General features: G+C 44.1%; 1 protein-coding gene across 1 annotated transcript in view; it reads right to left on the bottom strand.

The window, feature by feature from the left end:
* The window catches only part of LOC136439365 (guanine nucleotide-binding protein G(o) subunit alpha-like), a 29,125-nt gene extending 3,421 nt beyond the window's left edge, over positions 1-25,704 (bottom strand). Inside the window, exons 1-5 of the mRNA XM_066434762.1 lie at positions 25,209-25,704; positions 24,900-24,942; positions 24,515-24,656; positions 2,029-2,189; positions 168-296 (exon numbers count right to left, since the gene is read on the bottom strand). Coding sequence (XP_066290859.1) covers positions 168-296; positions 2,029-2,189; positions 24,515-24,656; positions 24,900-24,942; positions 25,209-25,326 — 593 coding nt within the window. The 5' untranslated portion in view covers positions 25,327-25,704. The remainder of the gene's footprint in view (positions 1-167; positions 297-2,028; positions 2,190-24,514; positions 24,657-24,899; positions 24,943-25,208) is intronic.
* Between the last annotated feature and the right edge of the window lie 576 nt (positions 25,705-26,280).

Raw genomic sequence — 26,280 nt, forward strand, 5'->3', positions numbered from 1 at the left:
ATGACGTAGGTACTGTCCGCCATATTGGATGGTTAAACATGGATGCTGCCAGGTAATATTGAATATTAATAATCTATATGTGAGTACAACGACTCCATAAGTGCACATTACATGAAAATTGGGACACTAAGCTATGTGGCTTGAAACGGAAACGGAGCTGAAATTACCTGAAATTTAGATTTTTAAAGGTGAAATGTGTTTCTACAATGCCCGTCGTCTTGACTCTCGTCCGCAGGATGTCCTGTTCCGTGGGTTCGTACTCCTCCGCGCCCAGCCGCTCCAGGTCGTCGAGGTAACTAAACAGACACAGGAGAAGGGCAATCAGAGACAGCGGACTTCACCTCCGCAGACGTATAAAGTGCCCTCTCGCAGAATATACGGATATAGCACTGCAGAGATACACACAGACACGCAAATCTAACTACACAGCCACAAAGCAATTGCCTCGTAACTACGCAAACACAGCCCGGCGTGCAACCTGTCTGTTTGTAGTGTAGTACGTAGTTGATCGTATCTGATGCTAGCTAATGAACTCCCCGAAGTGCCAAGTGTGTCCATTAAGGTAGTTTTACTTATTGATTAGTACGAGTGTGTTGGCTTATCTCTGGGTGGTCTGACAAGAGCGTTGGCGACGCGGACGTGTTATCGGTCTTGTGAGTCTCGCTCTCCATTGTCAGTGGCGTCAAGGCCTGCTCATGGGAATCGGAGGCAATGTCGCTAGGTCTAGAGCCTGTCAGGTAGGCGGCGACTAGCATGTAACTGTGGGTAAATTCGATTGAAGATGTCAAAGTTATCTATGGTTACTTATCTAATGGGAAAAGCATCGCCTAGGAATATCAGGCATGAAGGTGCATGAAGAGTGCGTTGAATGACAGATTGCTTCATTTTGCAGAAGTTTTATGCAGGGCCAACGCGTTCACTTTGGTGTATGGCACTGTCGTTCAAGTCACTTGATATATATATCAGGAGCGTACAACTCAGGTAGCCCTAGGTATGGGTAAAACACTATAGAAACTATATGTGATTTTCTTAACACTAAAATCTAACAGGGGCACCATCAATAATATCACCTGTCATATACTGTTGGTAAACAATGTTATCTTTCTTCCTCTTGAATTTTATGAGTTCAATAATTTTACGTTACTCTGGTGGCTGGAAAATGGTTCCGCAGTTGAGCATCGTAATACATTAGCATGTTGACAGTCGATTTTATCAGGTGATTGATTGATAGACCATTCATATTGTATTCATACTTAAGTGCAAAAAAAGCCAACCTAGTGGTTATGCATTAATTATTTGGCGCTGCGTTTTAGTAAATACCTAAAGCGGTTATCCCATGGGGCCGCGCTTGTTTGCGACAAAACATTGCGACAAGATTGAGGTGACCCTGACGTGCGACGCATTTGCGAATGAAGCCCAGATGAGCAGAATATTGGAAATCGCAGGGTTGCGGAAAAACTAAAAACCAACGTAAAATGATCAAAATGCATCAAAAAGAGATTTGCAGCAATGTACGTACAGGTTATAGCAACAGAGATGACCAAAATGAACGGACACCAACCTTATGCATGTAACAGATTTCACGTGTGTTTTGTACCATGTATGTGTCTTGATATATTTTTTTATTTTTATAGATTTAGATTACTGGAACAAACAAACCTTGAAACTGACATAGTACTTTTTATAGACTTAATTGCGCTTTATAGCGACTATCGGGGGGCTATCAACGCCTATTGCCCCCCCTCCATAGGGGGCTGATATTGGAGCCTATTGGCACCTGTTGGCGTCTAGTTTCTTTGTTTGTTTGTTTGTTTGTTTGAACTAGTGTGCATCTAGTTCGCGCCTATTCACGCCACTTGGCCGGCTGTTATTAGATCTTCAGAGAATTCGCCATTTCAGGCCGATTAGCGACAAATTGGAGTTGCGCCAATTCACGCCACTTGGCGAGAGTCTTTCGAAAACAGGCGCAGCTCAGTGAGAAACCCACTTAATTGCAAGACACAGAACAACCAATGGTAATATACTCACTATTTAGCGCTGTCGTTCAGCTGATATTCGTTGGCCCTACTAAAGCATTCCTGCACGCCCTTGTCCACCCACAGCCTCTTCATGGCCGACAGCAGCTCGGGGGAGAAGGGTTCCGTGTCCTCCATTCTCTGCACAACCTCGAACACCAACTTCGCGTCTTGCTGCAGAGGAGGGGAGAAAAGTGCGTTATCTAAAAGAGCACCAGACAGTAGGGCCAGGAAGACGTGAACTTCGTTCAGCACCAAGGACATAAACTGTAATTATACACTTCAACACACAATGGAGAGCAGTGTTCAGATCTTTGAGCTCACAGCTCCAAGTTTAAACATTTTTATGTAATCTTTCCTTGCTACGTTCTGTTTTCATATTGTAGCATATTGTTGCTTTCCTAATTAGCTTTAAGTGGATGCTAGGCAGTTACATTTCAGACGACGTGTTGTCTGTGAGCGAAGGCGCATGCGTTGGAACTCAATCCTTTCCCCCCATGCATGTCCTTGACACAGGAGGTGTCTAGATGCCAATTATAAGCTTGACATGTCTTTCCCATCTGCCCATCCGGTATCTTCATTTTCTAACGAAGTCTCTCATAATATGTTTCTTCATCCAGCTGAGTCTGCGCTGAGCGGCATTCATAAAAAGAGGTGACAGGTCAAAATGTCGGGGTGTTTCGTAATCAATGCAGCTTTTACCCCTCAAAAACAGACAGCTTATTTCTTCTTACATAGCCGTGGCGAGAAGTGGGCCTTGAAATAAATTGGGAGAAAACTAGAATATAAATTATCAGTCCCAGGTATTAGTAATCACTCATTCGATTAGGTTTCAAGGAACAAAAATGCTTTTAAACTAGAGGCACTTATTCCTACATCAGATACTGTATAATCAGATTCTAACGCATGCACACTCCCCCTCCAGTACACATGATCAACCCTAAATTCAATTCACTTCGTCGCTAGGTCGATGTTATCACGTAGCGACATTAATAACTCTCAAGTGATATCCACTTAAAATTCGTGCTTCTCTCTCAGAGATGACAAGTTGTAATAGCGTTAGAAAGAACGCAAACTGGCACAATACACAGACTTTCAGCGGGGGAATAATTACCTGTGCTTTGTAGATAGAGTAATCTCGACTGATAACGTCATGTAAGAATTGATACTAAAGAGTTGACACTGGTAATGTTTTGCATAACGTCTGCGCTGTAAGCAGCTTTATGGGATAAGTAGATCAGCGTTGTAATGTGACATTGGTGCGTCGGGATTATCTTCAGGCCCCTTTCCAACACAGTGAGACCGCTGGGAAAGAAATGAGCGACCAATAATCATTGGACATTGAGATCATAGATTGATCACAGAGGGGTCATTGGGAGACATTGAAAGGTCATTGAGAGATCAATAGAAGACCTTGCCAGTGCTGAGTCTATTGCACCATCGGCGCTGTGTTAAACTGTCCGCGTCACCGATACGGATATCGGATTATGGCAGGGCGGCTGCCAGTCTAGCCCAAAATGGCACTACTATCGGTGCCTGAACAATGTGGCTGGTCCAACCATGGCACCGGATTGTGTACGGGACAAAGCGATTGATGTAGATGTATATGAGTTTTTAGCGTGTGAAATCCACAACTTGCGACGTTCCCTTGCCCACCACCCCCTACCCGAACCTTTCATTTCATGACGCACGATATCCCAGCGTGCATCGCGCCACACACCTCTCACGGTGCCGCCATTTTTGTTTGTCTCCATATGTTCTCCAAACAGTGCCGTAACGTTGAAGATTACATCAGCAACCAACATTTGAACATTGAAACAGAATTTTCACTGTAACAGAATAAGGTTGATATCACCATCGCTTATATCCTCCTGGGTTTAACGTATTATGGAACCCCCGCCACGCCCACCTGTTGCCTGGCAGGTTTGACATTTCTTCCCGAAAGTGGCTAACAGGGTTATCCTGTCAGCATTAGAAAAGATTGCACTGCTGACAGGATGATCCTTTCAACAGTTCAATTGTTCTACTGCTGACAGGATCGTCCTGTCTGAATAGCTTCATGCTTTCTTCCCGGAAGAATTGTGGATGCAGGAATATGGACGCCTTTACGCGGAATTATAACATGACAGAAAGTCTTTGCACTCGGAACTTACTGACTCATATAGGACCCATTTTCTATTTCCTAAAATAAGCCTCATTTCTACTATAATACCACGATTATGTCTTCGCAATCTTACGGAGTATCTTTGTTCTGTATGATTAAACGTTTTGACTAAATAATGGCAGCGATCAATATTGAACATGCATGTTTGCAACTCCCAGTGGCTTATTCTTCCGAAATGTAGCGTTTCACGGAAAAAAGAATTATGGACCTTGGATTCTTTGAGATATCGGACGATGCATTCAAAAATGTGTACCCAGTGTGTCAGTGTAGAGTTAGTCACCGTTATGAATTAAACTGAGCTATCGTCGAGTAAAGGGCAAGAGACGAAGTGAACTATTCCACAGTAATCAGTGTAACCACGTGATGTGATCGTGAAAAATTCAGACGACAGCTCGGCAGGAATCCAGAGGAGAATAGAGGAAATACATCACCATTCATTACGTCAACTCGACGTGAATAATACTATACTAAAGTATATACAAATACCAGCATATGGGGAACGACAAGAAGTTTTGAGTCAGCTGAATCATCCGCGGGATATGCCTTATAAAGATCTCTAAGTATCTAACATGAAACCAACAAAAACTTGAAAACAGTCACGTTGGGAGGGGTACGTAACGTTAAATATGTTTGTTTGTTCTTGTTAGGTCAACAATTGGCAATTATTTTGTCTTTCTGTATTTGCCCATCAATCTTTTTTGTAATCTATAGTATCTGTTATCCTCCGTACAGACGCAATATCCCCTTGTTCTGTACAGCCAATGTTCCATTAATGACCGAATGCTTCAATTTTAGAAGACCACCATGTGGACGTGGTTAATTTGGGTCGTTAATAGTCGTATCTCGCCGGGAAGACGGCGGGATCTGTCTTTCGGTCATCGATCCCAAACAGGCATTACGTTTATATCCTGAGCATAATGATCAATCTAAGTCCGATCGAAGTTCCTAAAACCAATCATCAATCCAGCCGACTGCCAATAACCACAACTGATGCAGCAAATAATGGGCCCGGATGGCTGGTTTAGGGCGGCGGAGAGATTCGTTTAGAGATGGGCAAATAGAACCGGAAGAATTAGGACAATAGGCAATAGAATTGGGAGTAAAGGGAGAACAGCGACCACGAATATGCACTGACTAATGACATGGAAAATTGACCCAACACAAGAGGGAATCTAAAATAACCCTGTTGGTTTTTCTCCCCCTAAAAACGTAATCTCACGGTTAGATCGCTATATAGTTCTTATTCTACACAAGTAGAAAATCAACATTTTCATATAACTGAGTACATCATAAATCGGGTGAACAGCGATTTCTCCCACGCATCATTTTTTGATGAAATGAATTGCAGTAGACAAAATTGACTGAAACGAAGACACTAATTTCGACCGCTGTACGTCGAAGTATTCACTGACGATCCCGGTGATAAAAAGCAGTCCCGTCTAATGGGGTTCCTGAATGGCCGAACGATCCGTCGCCATGGGAACACGGTGGCCCCCATTGACCCAAAAAGGCTGCTTTTTAACAATCAATAATCATATTTGGAGGGGACAATATGGACATTAATAATTCATTCGCTGTCGCTTTAAATGCTGGGAACAGAAATCATTACCAGGCCACTGATAATGCTGGTTGCAAGCCGGGCTGTCAGGCATCTCCCCCTGGAGTCCCATTTCCATACCGGGCCCGGTCGGACTGTTTGCAGGAATGGAAGATAAAAGTGTACATCAAGAAATATACACAAACTATGCCCATGACTAATTCTTTTCCGATTCGTGTGTTTTGTTGTCTTTTATATCATACTTTTCGTTTCCACGAACTGCCCGCCGGTTTAGAGATGTGAACCAAACGTTACCAGGTATAGACACATTACCTGCATTGCATTGGAGTACCACTGTTCTTGGCATATTCTCAGCCTTAAACATCAACCTATTGCGGGGTTCATTAACGTTGCATTACCGCGTTATCTTCAGTCGCTGGATTCTGTACGGCCATTAATTCCCCTGCTAAGTATACGGTCGTTAATTATCTCAGCTGACGACAGCAGCAATCGTGACGCTGTTTTGATGCGGGTAATTCGTTCTTTCATCCATTTAAACAATGGAGTTTTAAGAGAACACTGAACGGAGGATGAATCAATGGATAGTCTACGGACAGATCTCATCATACCTGCCTACGGTTTTACCGAGTTACATTTCAGAGTACGTGTACTGGCATATTGCCTTCTAGTCAACCCTATCTTATCTATTAGTTTCCCTGACGACATATGATGAAGCAAAGAGGGTTGCTTGGTCAAAAGCTTGCGCAGGCAGAAGAAAGCGACGATCTCTTTGAAAACATCCACCGCTGCAAATCGATGCCTGGTGACGGATTATTGTGGGAGGAATATCAGTTCCTGAAAGAATATTAGATTAATGATGTTTGATGGTCCCGGGCGATTCAAAGGAGGCGGCCGGCCATGCAAGGTTTCGATTAAAATTTCAAGAGGGAAGCCCGACTCAGTGCAATCAGCTGAGGAAAACTGCAAATCCGCCCCCATTCCTGATTTTCTGCATCTGTCCGAAGCGATCGAGCCCGCATTGCAAAAGACAAAAGAATATGAATATTTGGTGGGCGCTACAAAAAATAGACTTTGGGCAAGTTTAAAGTATGATTAACTGTATCGGTTTAATACCATTATCAGTGGGACCATATTGACGACACTGCTTCATTATATATGCCTTAATCTACATATACGAGGCCTTAAAACTTAAAGATAGAATATATATATATTTTTTTTTTCGTTTACTTTTATACTTTCAAATAAAAGTCACATTGTGGTTTGTTTTGAAACGACGCATACATCACTTAGTACCTTTCATTCAAAATGTATGAGAACATTATCAGCATTCATATTTCATATCGAAGCTGACTTTCATCACACTTTCCTGCCTAACAACCCCCCGCAGTCCTCGGGTTTTAAGAGGAATATTTTCCACATGATTGTAGCGCGCAATGTCACCGCCTGAACCACGCGCTGCCATGATGTACACGGCTGATAGGCCGTAAGTGGGACCTATTGTCAGCTGCTATACAAGTAGTCTGACGCAGTGTCTCATTAATGATGTATTTGAGGCACGGGCCAATATATGCTACTGTGCTGTCTATCCCCCGTCTACCGTGCGGTCTCCTTTATCGTAACGATGTGCGTCATAACCGTTTACATGTACATGAGGCTAAGTCATAGATAACTACTAGCGCCATTAACTTTGATTCCTTGATCTATTTTTACAATGTTTGGAGTCCGCACTAAAAGGCCCATAATTGGACATCTCATGTAGTCGTGGGCTATTATTGTTCGTCTTACTTCATTGACCCGGGAATATTGATCCTAACTACATGCACGTGTTCTGCAATTCAGCCGTTTTTATTTATATAGAAGAATTTGTGGAATAGAACAGCCGTCCTTTAAACGAGTCTGAGGTAACCTTTATCCTGATTACATTTGTTTTATCGTCTTTTCAACAGCGGAGACACAGCAATGGGTTCAAGAGATACTAATGAGTATCACAGAATCATAGTTTTATCAATCCACCTGCAGACCTTTATTTGTTCCTAGCAGGGCGGCTATCTTTACAGGAATTGCCAGCAACATTTGCATCAAAGACAGCCCCTGATTTTACAGGAGGACGTGCGGTGGTCGCGTTGATTTAATATATACATAGCTGTTGTGTTGCTATGACAAGCAGTAATATAATTAAGCTAACGAAATATGACAGGGGCCACACGGCACCCACTTCATAATCACGGCCATTGATATTAGATATTCATGGCCGTATATCTTAGGTATCAAGCCCATGTGTCAGGGCCGAATGCATTAGTATCGATCCGACATTGGATGGCTCCACTTTTCCTGGTATTGCATGTTTGTCTTACACGATAGTACACGCGAACACATTCTGCATGATATTTCATGCAAAATACTTCGTCATATCTAAAATCATTAATTGCAATAAAGTAGTGCCTCCTAAGCATGTCCGTTCGACATTGATGGAGGAGAATTGGGACAAGTGTAAAAAAATCAATTCTAATTGCAAAAAGGACTTTTATAGATGGGCTTTTATAACAAGTATGGATTTTCAAATCAACATGACATCTACTTGGAAGAAGTAACATATCCTCTTTAACCAACGACACCAGTCTTCGTGATCTACAGCTTATGTTCATGAAAGCCAAGTACCTTTTGACAGAAACCCTGTCTCCCGCCCCAAAGCCCATATCCTCCTGAGAGCCGAGCCATATTTTCCCATCCATGTAAAGTCCACGCAATTACGTGGCCGGCCGCCGGGGGGCTGGAGGGAGGTCTCAAGCGGACTGCTTGCGCAGGGACGATAAGCCAACAACCACGCTCGTTCCCGCCGGCAGGGGCATGATTGACACTTCGTTCTGACGACAAAAAGCCACTAAGAACCGCGAGGAGAGTCCTAAAGACTCCAGGTCTGCTAGAACGGACGCTTTCCTTAGCCTGCAGCGCACTTGTGTTTGTCTAAGCAGAGTTCGGTTTTGATCCTGTGGTGTTGATCTTTACTTCAAACTTACCTTGACCTTGATTAGTTCCCACCGCAGCAGCCCACAGACTACCCGTGTTTTAATAATATATAGCCGTAGAACATGATCCCATGAAACCATAAATCAACCATATTTGCTTGAGGCGCTGGCGTTTATGATATCATAGCGAACGCCTGTCATCTACACTTACTTCAGAATATTGCAAAAACGAACGCCGCATTTATATCGTGAGCCACACTTGCCTTATACTGCATAGTCATAGTTTGATACGTTAGGAACGATACTATTTGTCACTGTTTTCATTTAGGGCTATTTAGAGTCATAGTCACCGTGCTATCTAAGGAATCCAACAAAATAGCATTCATGTTTAAGCAAGCCGGGTTCTGGCGCTAACAATCCAGTTTAGAACTGACAATAAACCGGACGCCAGCTAGCCAGCATGTAGCATATCATATATTTGTAGACTGGAACGATGCCATAAATGTATGAAAATAAGAACATACAGACTCATTGCAAAGCCTTGCGGTCTGCGGCTGCTAAGGAGTCTCTTCTCCAATGGAATACACGAATTTTAACATATGAAATGCATGTTAAATATGGCGACTGTCAAACAGCAAGAACGGTTAAGTTTCCAGTGGTGTAGCCAATGGATTCTAATACGGTTAAGAGGAAGCTAATCCGTGCAATAAGTCAACTGACTCAGTTAAGTTTCACAGCCGCACAATACGCCCTTGCTAAAGGCCTGTCCTTGGTGCTGAAGACTTAGCATCATTGGGAAGTTCACTTTTATACATTAGAAGGACTTGTTCGAAATATCAGTTGACAGCTTGAAGGGGGTAGTCCTGATTTTTGTGCCACGTTCTACCGTAGTAATCTTTTTAGCCTCAAAGCGGCACTAAGTCTTAGCTTCTTGAAAGTGACGAATACCTAGCATATGTTACACAATCTCTCACTGGAATAGGGCTACATGAGCGTCCTCCCCCCGATGTAGCTTATTCCTTTGTGCTGCATGGTAGGAATGTTCTACTTTTGATGAATACTCTAACTATTTCATGGAGGTATGAGGTCTCCGAACACTTGTTCATGTCTGCAAAATACGCAGGCCCGTCTTAACGTCTTTTCACTGCAAACTATCAGTGCCATACATTGTCCTCGTCGTCATTGATTCTCTGAAGATGTGTGGTGTTTATGAAATTTAGTCTCCACTAGAGCTCGGCAATCTGATTGTCACAGTAACATGAGGGCCCTTTTACACGACCTAATGTGTTACGATGTTGACCATGGCAGTTCAGAATCAGTGATTATCCTTTGATTGGAGTGGAAGAAAGTCAGTGATATTCTCGTGACTAAGCGCCGGAGATCCGATAATCCGATGGACAACGACCAGAATAACGAAATAGTAAGCTGACAGGAAGAAGACCCACGGGTTTATGTAAGAAAGGCGGATCTAAGAAGCGGAAATCTCGACATGTCAGGAACAGAGTTGACAGATGTCTGGGCTTCCCACCAACATCCTGTTCGCGCTGGACAGTCATGGGTCCGTTCTGGGTGTTGACAAGATGTCCTCCGACAAGACGGCCGCCATGTTGAATCAGGAAAACGCCACGTATTAAAGGTAGAACTTTGCCCTGTCAAACACGTCTGTCAGTTTGGATTCTGCGATTCCGAACTGTTTTGTCACGTCTGACTGCTGAAATGAAACGTTTCCAGACGCTTGTCTGTTGTAGCCTCATCGCCAAATACGGTCGTTTTTTGCAAGGTGTATCCCTCACTATATTGCCGTGGTTTAATACGCTAACGTCGGTTCGTCTGCCCACCTAGGTGGTCCCATTATATCTCAGTGGCCATCAGATCTGTGTAGGGCCATTCTCATTTTCGCGCTTCTCTGAAGGCCGCCGTTACTGCAATGGCAGGGGAGCGTCGCAAAAGTTCTCATGATTTTACCCTTGAAAGTCGCGACGGTTTCACTTTTCCACCTCCTTTCATAAAGTCTAAAATCATGTTGGTAACAAGCTTGTTGTTTAGCTCAATGAACTCTTGTCAGTTTCAATTTCAAATGGCAATATATGTATTGAAACTCTCACATTCTTCGTAAAATAATAGAAACCTTTAAAACAAAAAAACTTATAACAAAGATTTAGATACACGTACTATATTATGAGTCGACTATGCTATGGTAAAAATAGCTCATAAGTTTTACAAAATGTTCTTAACAAAGTCTTGATCTCAGAAATTACCAACAATATTATCATATTATGTGTACAAATGTTAATACTACAAGATTCATCTATGCCAAATCATCTCTTTCCCGGTCTGACAATGCGATTCCATTACAAAACTGGAGCATTTTTCCGTGAAATAATTTCCCCCGGTCCCGACTTACCTCTTTGACAAGTCGTGAGCTATAGCTTATCGCACGGAAATCGAAAAGACAAATAGTTCAAACGCCCTTCAGACGGGATGTTCAATCTAGCTACATGGAAGAGTCGTGTAATTTGCTCCCGCGGCCCGGAGAATATGAAAGGTGCCGCCGCTGGCCTGAGTAATTGCAGACTCTCACCTTGGGGACGGCGGTGCGTCCCATGACTGTTTGATGGGACCGGCCCGTGCTGTGTCAATCCCCGCTATGGAAGAGGATCAACCAGGTCCAGAAAGGACACGACGTGTGTACGTGTGGGGGCCCGATTTTAGCGACTCTATCGTGATCCTCCTGTCGCTTTGAAAAACAAAATGGTTTCCTGTCGCTTTGAAGAAGAAGGAGACAAGGTTGTGCTGTGGCCATTAGTGTGACTTTTGAAGTCAATTTTTTGTGTGGAAAAGAACAGTTGTTGTGTTCAAGAAAACTTCAATAGCCCATGAAAGCCCATGTCGGTGAAACTATTCACGGAAAATAATTTTTGCTTTCACGCCAGGCCATGTCAACCGTGTGGGCTGTTGGCTATGGGAAACCCAGCGCCTCTACATTATTTTCCCATCTACGGCAAAGATTGAAATCTAGGGCAGAGGTTGATCCTGATCCGTGGACTCGCCTGTGAAAAGCAATTGACCTCGTTTGCTTTTGATCCCCGCCCTCTATAGCCTCAGTCAGACGCAAATCAATATATCTTCCCCACCGGCGCTCAATGGCAGGAACAGGGCCAAGCTCAGCTAATAAATATGTAGAACAAGGAGAAGTTATATATCTTCCCTTTCTGGGCCGATTCGCGCTACAGCTACTTAGTCTGGGCGTGAAAAAGTTTCCCGTTTAGGTCGGATTTCAGTCGGACACAGTAGAACGGGGCGGTTGTGATTATTTTGGCATTAGTTCCGCCCATGGTGCTACAATGCCTGTCATCTTTGCCCCACTGTAACGGATGGTATTAGTGGTTATTAGCGCCCATCATAGTCACGGGATCGCTCAAGCCATGCTGGTGACATCTACCGTTGTCGAAGTCTATTTGCCTATCGGTAAGAAGTTATATAAGGTCTAGGATGATAACAATAACGTGTCATACTAGTACTTCTCTTATCTAGATACATCTGTACCGCCATTTGTTTCTTCCTACTTCAAGAAATTGCAGCCGTCTCTACATAGGGATTGTTTTTAATACAAAATCAACAAGAGATAACGGTTAATCGGAGAATGGGTAAAGTATTGAGAGAGAATAAGAACTATTACTATTAGATGTTCTTACCGTTATATGCGATAGAATGAAACTTGAACAATGAACCATCAAGTATTACCTTATGAAGTATTACATTTACGTTCGCCCTGCCGTGCTGCAAAATTAATATTCATAACCACAGGAGTATCATAACTCCATCAACAAGATAAAGACCGGCTTGTCTTGTCCACACAGAATAACAGTTGACCTCTATTCCTGTGCGTGTGTTTTATTCATGAATCAATTGGACAGATAATCAATCTTGAGGGAGGGTTTTAGACTGTGAAAGAGACTAAGAACGTCCCACGGTTCAGTCGTTACTCCGGAGACGTGACGGGCGGGCCAGCGGTCGGGTCGAGGGCGAGGCGAGAGGACATGACCTTCTCGGCGACCCCTATCTAAGGAACCCTTCTGGGTCACGGCAAACCAAGGCAAGGGTATTACATCAGCACAACCGTAAGCAAACCTGGGTGAATAGCAAGGATAGCGCTTACCCTACAGTATAGGAGTCTATAGGCATACACATACACGGCCTGTACGCGTTATAAGATACACAACTTATAATCCGCCAGAGAGCAGGTTTTGGTCAAGCGGTTAGGCAAACCATCCTTTTAGGCTACAGGGACATAATGATCTAGAATTAGATTATCAATCTGACAAAACGTATAGATACTCTCATGTAACCATTCTACACTTATACACAATACCCCCCCCCCCCCCTTGATGTGCATCATTTCACCACAATATCGTTCAACGCCAGAAATGTACCCAAATTACACAAGTTTATACTCTACAGTAATGTTGTCTATAAATAAAGTTCATTTTACCTAAACATACCTCCCTCCCCCCGCCTACATGTTATCGACCTGTTGTAGAACAAGTGGATGTGGTGATGAAGTGCTGATGGCGGACAGGTGCATTAGCGTGGTGAGGGCGGAACGGCACGATCTAATGACGGAGAACGTCATCATTTTGGGACGCCTACGGCTACGCACGATCCACCGCCTCTGTTGCTTCGGTTTGTGTTTTAATCATACTTCATCCCAAAGGGAGTGGAGTATTCCTTTTGGCTTGCGCGCGCGTGCGTGTGACGGTGTGTGTGTATATATGTGAATGTGTAAGTGTGCGTGCGTGTGTGCGTGTACGTTTGTGTGTATGTATGTGTGCGTATGATTGTGTGTGTGTGTATGTATGTATGTATGTGTGTGTGTGTGTGTGTGTGTGCGCGCGCGTATGATTGTGTGTATGAGTGTGTCTGTGAGTGTGTTTGAGTATGTAGGTATGTATGTATGTGTGTTTATGTGTGTGTTTATCTGTGTATGTGAGTGAGTGAGTAAGCGAGTGCGTCTGTGTGTGTGTGTTTCCGCACTCAGAAATGCAAAGTGATGTTTTCTACACGTCTCATGATCAGATTAAATGCCAAGGAGCAATATCGATCCGTCAGCAGATTTTTATGTTAGTACAAGGACGTTAATTTGTTAACAATCTACAGCTTCACCATCGTCCATTAAGACGGAAAGGTTGGGGAGAAAATAAGTGTGAAAAGATTTAATCATCATTCCGCGCGCGTGCTCTTCTGCGTGCATCCACTTCAACAGCGTTGTCTCAGCCCGCTGACGGGTCCGCTGCAACCTTTTCCCCAGTCTGCAATCAACACGGCACGGTCCCCTTCTCTCTTCTAATACCCTTACATTTTCCTTGGTAAGGGCAACGTGATTCCCATAAGGTATCTCGCACGCACCGCACGCGTGTTGTACTTGGAATAAAACACATGACGTTCCCGTGTGTGTTTATCAGTACAGTACAGGACCATTCTAGAGTCGCCTGGCCCTCAGACTGAGACATGGCCGACAGGCACGCCTTACTCGTGCGACTATCTGTTCACGGCAGGACCATTATTACTAGATAGTTGGCACCTTATGTATGTGTCACATGCTTGGATCAATCATTCAGATCTCTGGCTAAAAATCACCCAATCACGTTGTAATAACACACCTACGGTCACTGCATTATCCTTCACTGTATCTGTGAACACCCACCAAAGTCACTATACTACCTTCGCACATCGCCTAAGCCATACAAATCTCTGATTCAGCCAACGACCGAAAGGAAAGTAATATGTTCACAAACACAAAAGATGAATGCCTTCTTCACTTGCACATTATTCCATACAATTGTGGCGCCAGGCGAGCCTGGGTGTCAGAGTGGTTTAATAACGCTACTTGTAGCCTGTCTGTAAGCCGATAACCTAATGGACGCCCAAGAGGCTTTTCCAGCATGTTGGTTTTCCTAAACCAACAGGATTATGCTACCGATATCTTATAGGATATACACTCTGCTGAGTATGAGCAGGAAATTCTACTTCTCTTGATCATTTTTGCATACGGTTCCTGGCAACTTCTCCCTAGAATAGTAATTACCTTAAGCAACAGTTTAGAGAGCAACAACCCCAGGCATTATCTTGAATTATATTAGAAGAGATTATCTGTTGTATTCAAGCTAATTGTCCTGGAGTAGAAAAACAGCATAATCTATAAACATAAGAAACCAATAAAATTGTGAGTCGTAATGTATCATTCACCATTGCAAACATATATAGGTACATGATTAACGGTGCCGCGCTGTTATATACCGCACTTTCAATGTCTAGTCCATAAACCACTTAGCCCCCATATGTTAACCACGCAACGATATTACCATCCCGTATTTCACTGCCAGCAAAACCGCCATTATCCGCATCGGTGCACGCATGTTTGATACGTCTATGAGAGTGGTGTCGTTATAAGTACCCAAACGTCCGTCCATGCTGTAAATAATACGCTTTAAAAGATCTTTACGTCTTGGCTTGAGTTATCTAAATGGTGTATCACGGAAGAGATAATCTTCCCAGCTCGCTGAATTTATTTCATGTATTATGTATCAGATAAACATGAATGAACTCGTATATTCGCTGTGGTGGGCTAAATAGCAATATTGATTTTGATTTTATGTCATGGCCTCCGTTAAGAGGTGCAAACAGCATGTATTTTCCCATGTGTTTGTAGCTCTCCTTCTTCGTCGTTTGGCATTTTGAGCCATCTCATTTCCAGACCTGATGAGTAACCTCCTGTAAGCGTACCGCCATCGTACTAGTTAACGGCCGTGCAAGTCTCTACCAGACCTCCATTCGGACTGGAAGAATAGTAGAAATTAATAATATTTTGCCAGGGTTAGCCGGAGGAATTAGCCACCCAGATGGGTGCTCTCCTATGGCTGGCCAACCGCTCTGACAAAATGTCGGCAGGTACATGCGCCTGCCCAGCGTAGGAAAGTTCCGCCGGGATGACATGATGTATTCCGACCTTTTTCGGCCGGACGGAAGCACTTTCTCTTCTCCTAGAGAAAGGGTAGGCTCAGTATCAGTCTGTATTACTTTGTTGCTCTGTCATGGCCACGAGCATTGTCAGCCTCTCGTGCTAGGTCCGAGGGGTCTCCGGTTTGAGTCACGGGGTGAGGCATGTTGTCGACCCGCCTGACAGTGCCGCTCCGCCACCGTCAGCCGATCTCTCCCGGTACTGTGAGCCCGGCCAGTGTCACGGCGCATAGGGAAGACAAGCGTCTCAACGACAATTTGTCGATTGTCTCGATACGCACTTTCGCGCCTTACAGAAAGCTATCCATCCACTGGCCGGCGAGCAGGACGTACGAACAACCCAAGGACAAGACAACATCTGTATTCAAACTCACAGCCGTCTAGTCCAGAAATGGGTCCCTCACCAACTGGACCGCGCATGCGCACATTGAGCTGATCAATCGAACGCAATCCAACACACAACCTCAACACAATTAAACACCAGTCAAATGCAATCGAACACTAATTGAATATTTCTGCAGACGTGATTGAGAAAAGCAGATGGGAGTTAACTTCAATTTCAGCCCAGCGATCAGGGGCACTACGGGAGAAATGTCTGGTAATAGGGGTACCATATCTGCTAGACTAACTTGGCTACGAGAACGGTAAGATGGAAATAAAATAAAAAACACGGATGGGCCCATTATGCATTATGAAGTTGAAAATCATGGATCTGCTACATTGAATACAATAAGAAACATAGCTGGTGAAGTTGATTCAAAATGCTGATTATATTTTACTGCCAGGGTGATTTTGACAAAAATGAATTGCTTGCTTGGTTGAGATTGTTCGATTACTCTTAAGTCATTCTGTTCCCTTAAGGTTTCTCCCGTGTGCCGTTCCACCACACCTGGCTGACGCGGCTGGGTACCGTCACGACGTCCTGCGGGTGTTTACGGATCTGGTGTTAACTTCCGCGTCAAATCAAGTCAAACACCGCCATTCTCGTCATCCGTTTTCCTCCAGGCCAACAGTGCGAAGCGTCACGTCTCCATGTCGTCAGAGCTTTCCTTAACTTCATAGAATGCGCTATGTACAACCGCGGGGCGTCACAGCGGGGCGCTTTGTGTGAAGATGTCACGTGTTCTATCCGTGACGCATGGTAACGTCAGGTGTGACATGGAATAACTGATGAACCGACACGCACCTACGGCAATCAGTTCCGTCACAAAACAGCTGAACTTTGAACGACAATACTCACCGGATATTACTTCTAATATTAGTATTTTGGCACATTACTCAAATCATCTCATCAAAACGCCTTTAAGATTTGTTTTACCTTTGCCCCGTGTTGTGTGTCCTGGAAACGACTTCGACATTGGGTGGGGCGGGACCTGCGACCTACTAAATGTGACCTGCAAAATTTTTTCTACTTTGCTTAACTTATTTTATCACTTTATGTATTTGTATTTGAACCACGCTTAGTATTTATTTATGGTCCTGTATTTATGTCTATGTTAAGTGGTGGCGTCAAAATAAGTTTTGTAAACTTGAGTGCGTCATGCGCCACTTTGTCCATGTACTTATGTTTATAATCTCAAAAAATTGTACGACATACGCACGACTGACGCAAGACTTGCCTCCATTTGCTGCCGTAAATTTGACGTAAGACTTTTGTGCCTAGGGCTTCACTTCATATATTCCTAAATCCTAGTGAATGGGCGGCGCAAAGCGTGCTATTCATCGCTTGCCATGTGCGCATGTGCACGTGGGAGGGGATCGTGTTACGCTGCACCGCAACCGAAACAATTTGTTTATTCTTTGCATCAGGCCAAGGGCCCATATCAAAAACAACAAAGACAGTATACAGACATTTACATATAACACAAAATGCACATCAAGTAGTGTAAAAACGTGCGGGCGGAAGGACCAGTCGACAATAGTAAGGCCAATGCTGGCTCAATGAAAAGACCTCGGAATGTTTTCGGACGCAAAGAGACGGGTCACAATGGAGTGTGCCAGCTTAGCTTACGCCGCCTAGCGTCGAAGGTATCAACCCGATGGTTCGCAAAGAGTAGACTGTTACTATTGCTCTTAGGCTGGGACATTATCATTTCAAAAGCATCAATATACTGTATCTTCAAACTCTTTGGATTTTGCACTTCCCGTATAGGTGATTAGGCATCAAAGCCCGACAGTATGCAGAAGAATTCTCCTTTGGAAAGAGGGGGAACTGTTGCTGCCATTTGAACCCTTTGGCCACAGTTCTTTTGAACGCTGGGGTTGAACTACCCTCACCGGTCCCCTTCATTGTATGACAAATGTCGCTTTGCAGTAGAACTGACGTTTTCAGGTTAGAAATATCGGTAGGTGTACATGTGTTTTGAACCGATTCGTTATCCTGATTTTCCCGTAGGCTAATTGTTATTGGGTTATCGGGTGGGCCAGCTACTGTCTCTCTGCAGCCAGGGCCTGAATGGTAAAAATCAGCAGAATAATTAGTGGTCATTGTTTTAAGAGATGCTTCAACTAGATATTCACCTGTTGTCAGTATAAAATGGTAACTAATGAACTAATGAATGGCTCATTAGTAATCTACATTGCAGCAAGAGGGCTGATTTGCGTGAATTTTATACATCTAGCCTGATTAAATCGCGCTTCTAGCGGCCCGTCCAATTTCATCCGAGAAGGGGCTCGTTGCTAGTCAGGGTGCCATCCTCCGAAGTAACCGCTGACTCAGCCAGGAGTTACTACGGAGGATGGCACCCAGGCTAGCTCGTTGTAGCGCCGGATAGCGGTGTTTGCGTTACACAGATTAACATACATCTATAGCTTTCGCGTTTACTAAATTGCAATACGCCAAGTAATTCACAAGATTATTTCCAATATTGCCTCCTTACTATGGTTGATCACCCACTGGAACCAAATTTGAAAGCCTTATTTTCTACTGCATGCTGTTCTCCATTCAAACATCTATCTCTTCCCTAGATTGTCTATGCAGGTGACTGGGCAGGAACGCCCAGTATTGCCCAGTACACAGTTAGGCCAGGCAGTGCCCTGAATGGGAAGAGGCCAGCGGTTTCCCCCTTATTGCTGCCGGATGAAAGCATCTAGAACGTCGCTACAAATCACATCACCTTACGCTCCGCTACCTGCGAGCAGCCGGCACTAATAGCGCCCATTTCCCCTGGCGCGCGCCCAGTCCATACAGCCGCCATGTTGGCTCTTCAACACCGCCACTTCAAACAGCCGCAGTCAGAGGGACTTAGAACGACAATAACGTTTCAGGGACAGCAGCCGTGAATCCCAGGGGCCATTAGTGCTCCTTGCCTCCGCCTACATATCCTTGAAGATGTCTCTATTGTGAGGATCTCGGAGTAGATAATGACCTGGCATGTTTGGACAATAACTTGTTCACGGAAAGCGGACGCAGTGAACTTATAACAAAAGGGCGTTTTAAGTACCATCAGCCTCCAGATTTGTGGCAATAATTAGTCCAGGCCAGGCAATGGGCACGTGAAGGAGAAATAAAAGTAAATCAAATGCAGATCCTTAACATATTGTATCAAATATATGAAATATAATATACAAAATGTATCAAACGGTCATAAGATCTGTTAACATTTATCATGCTTATATTGAAAGTCAGCAACTGCGCTGTCACATAACATACATCAGTTTGTCCGATACTGCTATCCCTTTGCCGTTGTCATGTTAGCATAAATCATTTTACATTCGGATCTAGACAAACTTGGCAGCAGCACTGTACGTGCCACCTGTGTTGATAGTACACACACCATAGGCTGAATGGTAGATCTAGGGCCTTTCTGCATTTGCTATGTCAATAAACAACTCATTTATATCTATGAACTATCCTTTAACATTACACGTTGACATCTGCCACGTGTAAAATCCTCCAAAACACCGCCCACAGCGAGAAAAACTAATCCCCGGTTTGATGTATACGTGTTTATGTGGCATTTTGTACGTCTTTCAGGTTTTGAGCCGGACACTACTTATCATTTACATATAGAGCTTAAGAAAAGGCACATCTGATCTTAAATGTAATTTTGTGCGCAGCAAGTAACTTCGTTGCAGTGACATGCACACGCTCCATACCTAGATGCATGTATCCGGTTGCCTTGGTCAGTCTTGTATTCCAATCAACACTTTGGTTGAATAACTTACCTTCGCCAAGAAGGTCATTTTCGGTGCTGTGTGTCTGTGAACCGCATAACTCGAGAAGTCGTGGATAGATCTTTCTCATACTCGATATGTCGGTAGGTGTTATTTTAGTCAATCTAGCAATTTCTACCCGCATCCTTCCAGAAACCGTGAAAATCCATTGATACTTCTTTGAATGTTCACATGACTACACACAAACATGCATGTAAAACATAGCGACCTTGCCGGACGTACATGTGTATCAAACCTATTGAGTCGGAGACAGTGTTGATAACGTTGCTACCGTTAAACTGTTTACCAACCCTAACTCTCCCCTCCAGACGTGGGCGTAATTTAGAGTCACCTGACCCTGTTTTCTCACTACTTAGCACGCTTTATCAAGGACTGGGCCAGATGGGGGCCATTCAAAGGCTGGACCTCATAAACCCCTTTGTTCTCCTGCTTGAGACAGTATATCACTACCTCGGTGGGAGCTTTGTGTACAAGAGACCTGCTTGTACTTGAGCGCATAAATATTGCTACCTGCTTGTACTTGAGCTCATAAATATCGCTACCTGGCTTACCGCCTTACCTGGGATAACCCCAATAGCTGGGCATGCTTGGGTGGACAGACAATATTTTTTAGACGGGAATGTTTCGTTGTAAGATTGATATAAATGCAGATTTTGCAACCAACCAAGGTTTGATCTTCTACGGTATCATTAATGTAGTAGTTTGAATACTTAATGTAGTGTTAAAATGTAATTTTGTTAATTTTTCCTGTTTCCGTAAATGTCTCCAATATATCAATATTGCTAGCTTTGGCCATTTAGAATTAGTCAAAGTAAATGTCTTCAGTCACCCCAATGCCCAATGCCAGGCCCTTCCAAAGTGTGATGATTTCAGCTACGGACTGGGATACGGGCGCGACCCAATACGGAACAGAGGACCGAGGTTAACATGCTTGGTACGTAATCATACTTTATAAAGCACAACACGTACATATATGTAATCCAACAAGCCATCTGTCTCTATAAGCCTCAGTCATTGGCTCTGTATGCCAGCTCTCTCCGATATGTGAGGGAGGGGGCAATATTCAAAATGTACGGCGTCTATCGTAGTCTGCTAGTCACGTGTTCCACGGTGACAGGCATGTATTTTGTAATATTTGGCTATTTCAGGAACAACCTCATTACACTAATCAACCCTTACTCTTCTATCTTACATCCGTTTGAGCTATTTCCTTTCTTCAGATTCGTGGTTTCTCAATTTTGCAATAAAATTCACTTAAATGAGGTCATTAAAATGTAATGAATCGAATAAGCCCCGCAGTTTCTCTAATCTCTACGTCCCAAATCCATATATTATGTGACCAATAACGTGCTTGATTTCTATGTGCACCATATTGGAGTGGGCGTCCTTTGGTTGCTGCGCTATGCTGGTATGTGTACACATATGTGTACACACAAACTTTATCTGGCGGTCTATACACTGGGTCGATCAGAAAGGTTATATTTAGATGTGTGACAACTATAATTCACGTATAACATCAAGGGCTTGGCATCCTTGCAGTAAAGAAAAAGCGTACTTCGTTATAGATCGACTGTAGCCTGTACTGATACAGACTGTATTTGATGATTAGCAGTTCAGCCGACATTGGAGAGGCTGTGTTTTGTAAGTTCTTGTTTCCCTGCATGGTACCGGTTTACTGTTACGTTTCCTTTACATCTACTCATACCCAAGGTGGTCTTAGACAAGTGATACTTTTGGCAACGGCAATGGCCATCTAAATAAGCTACTTTCCTCACTTCAACCTATAAAAACGACTCTTACATTTATCATATCTGTCGAGTGACGCCGCGCTGTACGTAAGTCGACGTTTGATTGCAGTCGTCGTTAGTACCATCCGAGTTGTGACGCAAGCTTGAGGAGGCGGAACTACCTGGAGAATCCGGCGGTGCCAATCTTCTCCACCTTAATAGCCCATTAGCCGAACGTGAGGTGTTTCTACATCGCTAATTACGTCGCGCTGGAAGCAATTTCTCGTACCTCGTGCCGCATGTTGTTTCATGTTTAAAGATATTGTTACCTCACCGATTCTATCAAATCATCATTAAAGAATGTAAGCGGTGAGAGGATATAAGATATACAATTGGACTAGTTTTCTTAAACATGTAGCTCTTTACAAAACTGTGCCTTTTTTACCATTTAAGGATATGCAGAATAATGATATACCTCTACTGTTGACTAGATCTGACTGCAAGAAAACATCCAATTATAGAAACTTGTAAGTTCCGAACAAAGTGTTTCCAAATTTGTATGGTGCGCAGAAAATTACCGGCGTGCTCGACATTTTGACCTAACTAAATATACATGAATCGAAGTTCATTCACATCAATACTTTGAGAAATAACAGGACGCAATTTCAACTAAACGAAAAACAATTACCACTCTGTAAGCACAGTGTACAAGGAAACAGCTATTCCTGTGGCCGGAGCGTCATTTGGCTACATGTGAAGATTCTGTCGCAACATTTGTCCACCGTCTGTACATGTTAGCTCACAAGCGCGGCACATGCAATGTCGACATTATTCACTGTCAGCCAGGTATTGAGAGGGACAGTGATTTAGCGTAACCTTACACGACTGTCAAGAGGTTAAGTCTGACATTTTATGTTGCATTCATCAGTAATGACTCCCCTGGGGGTACGGGTTCCCGGGCACAGAAAGGAGCAGCAAAACGCTAGTCTTCTATCAACGCTCTGACACCAGACAAAAATGCAGCAGGATCCCGACAAGCTTAGTCTGTCGGGTGAACACGTGACCTCAATGACAGGTAGCCTACAGGTCGGTTTGAGTATTGATGATCAAATAAAGGCACAAACAAGCAACCAACCAACCAACATCCTACGGCTCTATCGGGCCAGGTCAATGGTACGATTGTTGTCGTGCTTAAGCGTCAGAACCCTGTGTGAGTTGTATACAATCTGTCCGTATAGATTTATACCTGATGTATATAAACACCCCTGTCTGGGGAGATTTGTACAGGGCAGACTTCGTGCAGCACGGGGCTGCATATCAGAGGTTTTAGTATAGAATGACGGTCATATTTCGTGCTTTCACCATGGATATACCTGTAGTTTACAAACATTTTTTTCGACATTTGGCGAAGCGATTGTGACGTGGCTTTTACGACGAGCCGTGTACAATGGGTATATCACAGTAAAGGGGCTTTCCATAGCAACAACGGATAAAAAATAGTGAAAGCAAGGTTCTCGAAAGATCAAAGCAACATCCGGGATCGACAATTGCAAAACGTGTATAACAAATACATATATGAGTAACACATTAATATTCATATTTCTCAAGCATTTAGATTAACCGATATGAACCCAATATCCTCTTACATTTGCGAGAAGAAGCTGAATCCATACATCAGATTACTGTATTCGTATCAATTTGTATGGATGTGTTTGGAAGCATGTCATTGTTGTGATCTGTGCTTACCGTAATAGGGCGAAAATGTGGCGTAAATCTCGTCATTAAAAGAACAGTTGACCCACTCTTTTATCTCCAAGCCCGGAGAACACCGTCTGTTTTCACATGTATCATATGTTTATATGTTATATGTTTACACAACAGACGTGGCGGATGCGGATTCGATACATATTTGACACTGCAGAATTTGCTACATATTTTCCACCCAGCCTGTTGGTACAATAACTCACTACGTCTGTGCACCGCCCACTGTTTACACTAGCACCTTGATACAGAAGGATCGGGGCATTAGAAGGGTATATTGCAAACATTTTCCTACGTACACATAGACCTCGCATATTTTCTTTGCGGTCATTTTTAAAAATCTCCATTTAGATGCAGGATTCACCTCAGCCTCGGGGCCTTACGCGTGCTTTTGCATTTAGCACGTCTTTATTTCAGCAGCGCACCTTTTTAACTCTTCGCCTTTTCCTGTATGCACAAAAGCACACGAGAAACACTGAGGATGAGCTGGATCCCACATCTGCTTGGAGATAACATTTCCTTCGTTCGCAAGATGATTAAGCGCAGCCTAATCTGTCCCCGTCGTTTCGACCCTGACGTGACAGTGGCGTATATGCTAATGAGCACGTTTAGCGTTATGATTGATGGTGAACCTGTAACAGTGCCTACTCTAGCTTCATGAAGCTGTCAGGGGGAACATAGACTCGGGACAAACGAGCGCCTAACCACCCGGATAGGGCAGGTATTGCTAAAAGCCGCCCTGTCCGGATGGTTAGTCTGTCGTGTGTGATTAGATGGTGGCGTTTTCAATACACAACAAACGGGCATCGCCCAAACGTCGGTAACTTGATACTGTAACTGCCGTTTGAACTTTAACTTCGCTCCTATCAAACCAGTTTTGGGGGAGGGGGGGGGGGGCATTTGTCAGTAGCAGGTGCTCAGGTGCTTGCGTTTCACCTCGGTTCACCCTTGACCTTGCTACTGATTGGTCCAATTGGTTTTTCCATTCAAACGCGCTCGTGCTGTGTGGTCGGTTCATAATTTTGCGGGTAACAAAAATCTAAGCGCCAAATGCATTTTCTGACCCTTTGATGCATTTCGTAACCTCTATCCGATATCAAAGCGTTTTGTGTGCATACTGTGTCACCTACCTCTCTTTCCGGCTCCCCATATTCCACTTTGAGGACCTCCATGGCGCGTAAAATGGACGTGAGGGACTGAATGGTGTTGCTGTAAACCACCGGCTTGAACTGCTGCATGTCATCCGTGGTGAACCCATCCTCGTGGATAATCCTGCGTAAGAAAATGGAATAATGATGATAAAAGAAGCGATACGGCTTTCCGGCGGGGCATTGAATCGGCGGCTAATGAAACGCACGGCTATCCTCAGTCCGGTGCATGATTCTTCAGGGCAGGGCGTGACACAAGGGGAAAGGGTGGTGGAAAACGTAGCAATAAACGAGGCTGTGTGATTTATTCCGCGTATTAGCTCGCACACAAACAGGAAGGTGTGCCGTATAGAGGCAAAGTACTCACTTCATCTGTTTGACGATGGTGCTTTTCCCCGACTCGCCCGCACCTGGAGCGGAGAGAGAGGAGAGAGAGAACAAAAGGCTGAAATACATGTGTTTGTGGAACGAAGGATTGACTGATTCTCGCATGCATGTATTTATTCATTCATAATAGATGCACGTCCGAGTGCTTGGCTGGACGCCTGTCAGTGATAGGAGATACCATGCCGGGCACATATGCGCCCCTCCATTACACCGGCTGTCTGCCTAGCGTTCATTCCTGTCCCTCCCTGCAGAAAACACCCTCCCGGCCCAGACTAAACCCGCTCCTTACCTAACAGAAGAAGCTTGATATCCTTGGAGGCCACCAAACCGTCCTCTTTTAGATTCTTGTCGATTTGCTTGGTTTTTTCAATGGCGGCCCTTTCCTCTGCGCTCATCGTACACCCCATGGCGGCAGCCCTTTTCCGCTCCTCGCCGCCGCACCTGCACAAAGCCCCGCTGCCGTCGCACACCCGTCACGTGCACCGGAATAAAAGGTATCCAAACACACAATCCCGACTCGGAAAAATCCACGGGCGTGGCACGTTCACACTCTCGCACACACTCAGCGGAGTCCGCTAGTCCTGGTCGCCGGCACAGATTTTCCGCGGGTCCCCCGCCCGATCCTCATAGCTCGCAGTACAGCATACTAATAAAACGGTCAGAAAATGACGTGGGATCCCCGCAGGCTTCGGCTCTTACGTTTATCGTTCGCGGGGGGTCGCTTCTTACCCGGCCAATCAGGAGCTCCCATTCATCTCTGGATGAGGGAGATCCAGCGGAAGAGGAGGAGAGAAAAAGTCTTTTTGTAACAAAACCCCTTTTTGAAGTGTTGGTGTTTTTGTTTGTCCGTGAGACGGTACGGCACAGGTGCTCCAGTTTGCCTGTGTCTGATTGATTGCGATAAGCGGCGGGCTGGAGTCATATTGGCAAACGTGTTCGGTAAACATCACGGTCGGTAGTATAAACAACGCCGGGCCATTACAGCCCACCTGACACGCCCGGACCAGCAGATATGCTCGTATTAGAATTGTTGACGGATTTTCCGCGGTTCCTAAGGCCATACCATGTAAAATTCCTGGTTCTTGGATGCGCCCACTTAAGTTTTTTGTCAGATTTTAAAAAGATTTAAAATCATAACGATTTGGAAATTTTTATCAGATTTGAAAAAAATCGTACAATACTAATGCTGTATTTCAGCGCCAACAGTTGAATACAGCCCTTTTCTTCCTATATATGCGCTGACGTCGTGACGGCTCTAGTTATTTTGGTCTATCACAGGATGCCTGTTTCTGTCCACCCTTATCGTTATTTCGCTCGCCGGCTTTATTAATTTCTTGCAAAGATTCGAGAACCCAGATATT

Source organism: Branchiostoma lanceolatum, chromosome 7 (genome assembly GCF_035083965.1).
Source record: "Branchiostoma lanceolatum isolate klBraLanc5 chromosome 7, klBraLanc5.hap2, whole genome shotgun sequence".
Classification (NCBI taxonomy): domain Eukaryota; kingdom Metazoa; phylum Chordata; class Leptocardii; order Amphioxiformes; family Branchiostomatidae; genus Branchiostoma; species Branchiostoma lanceolatum.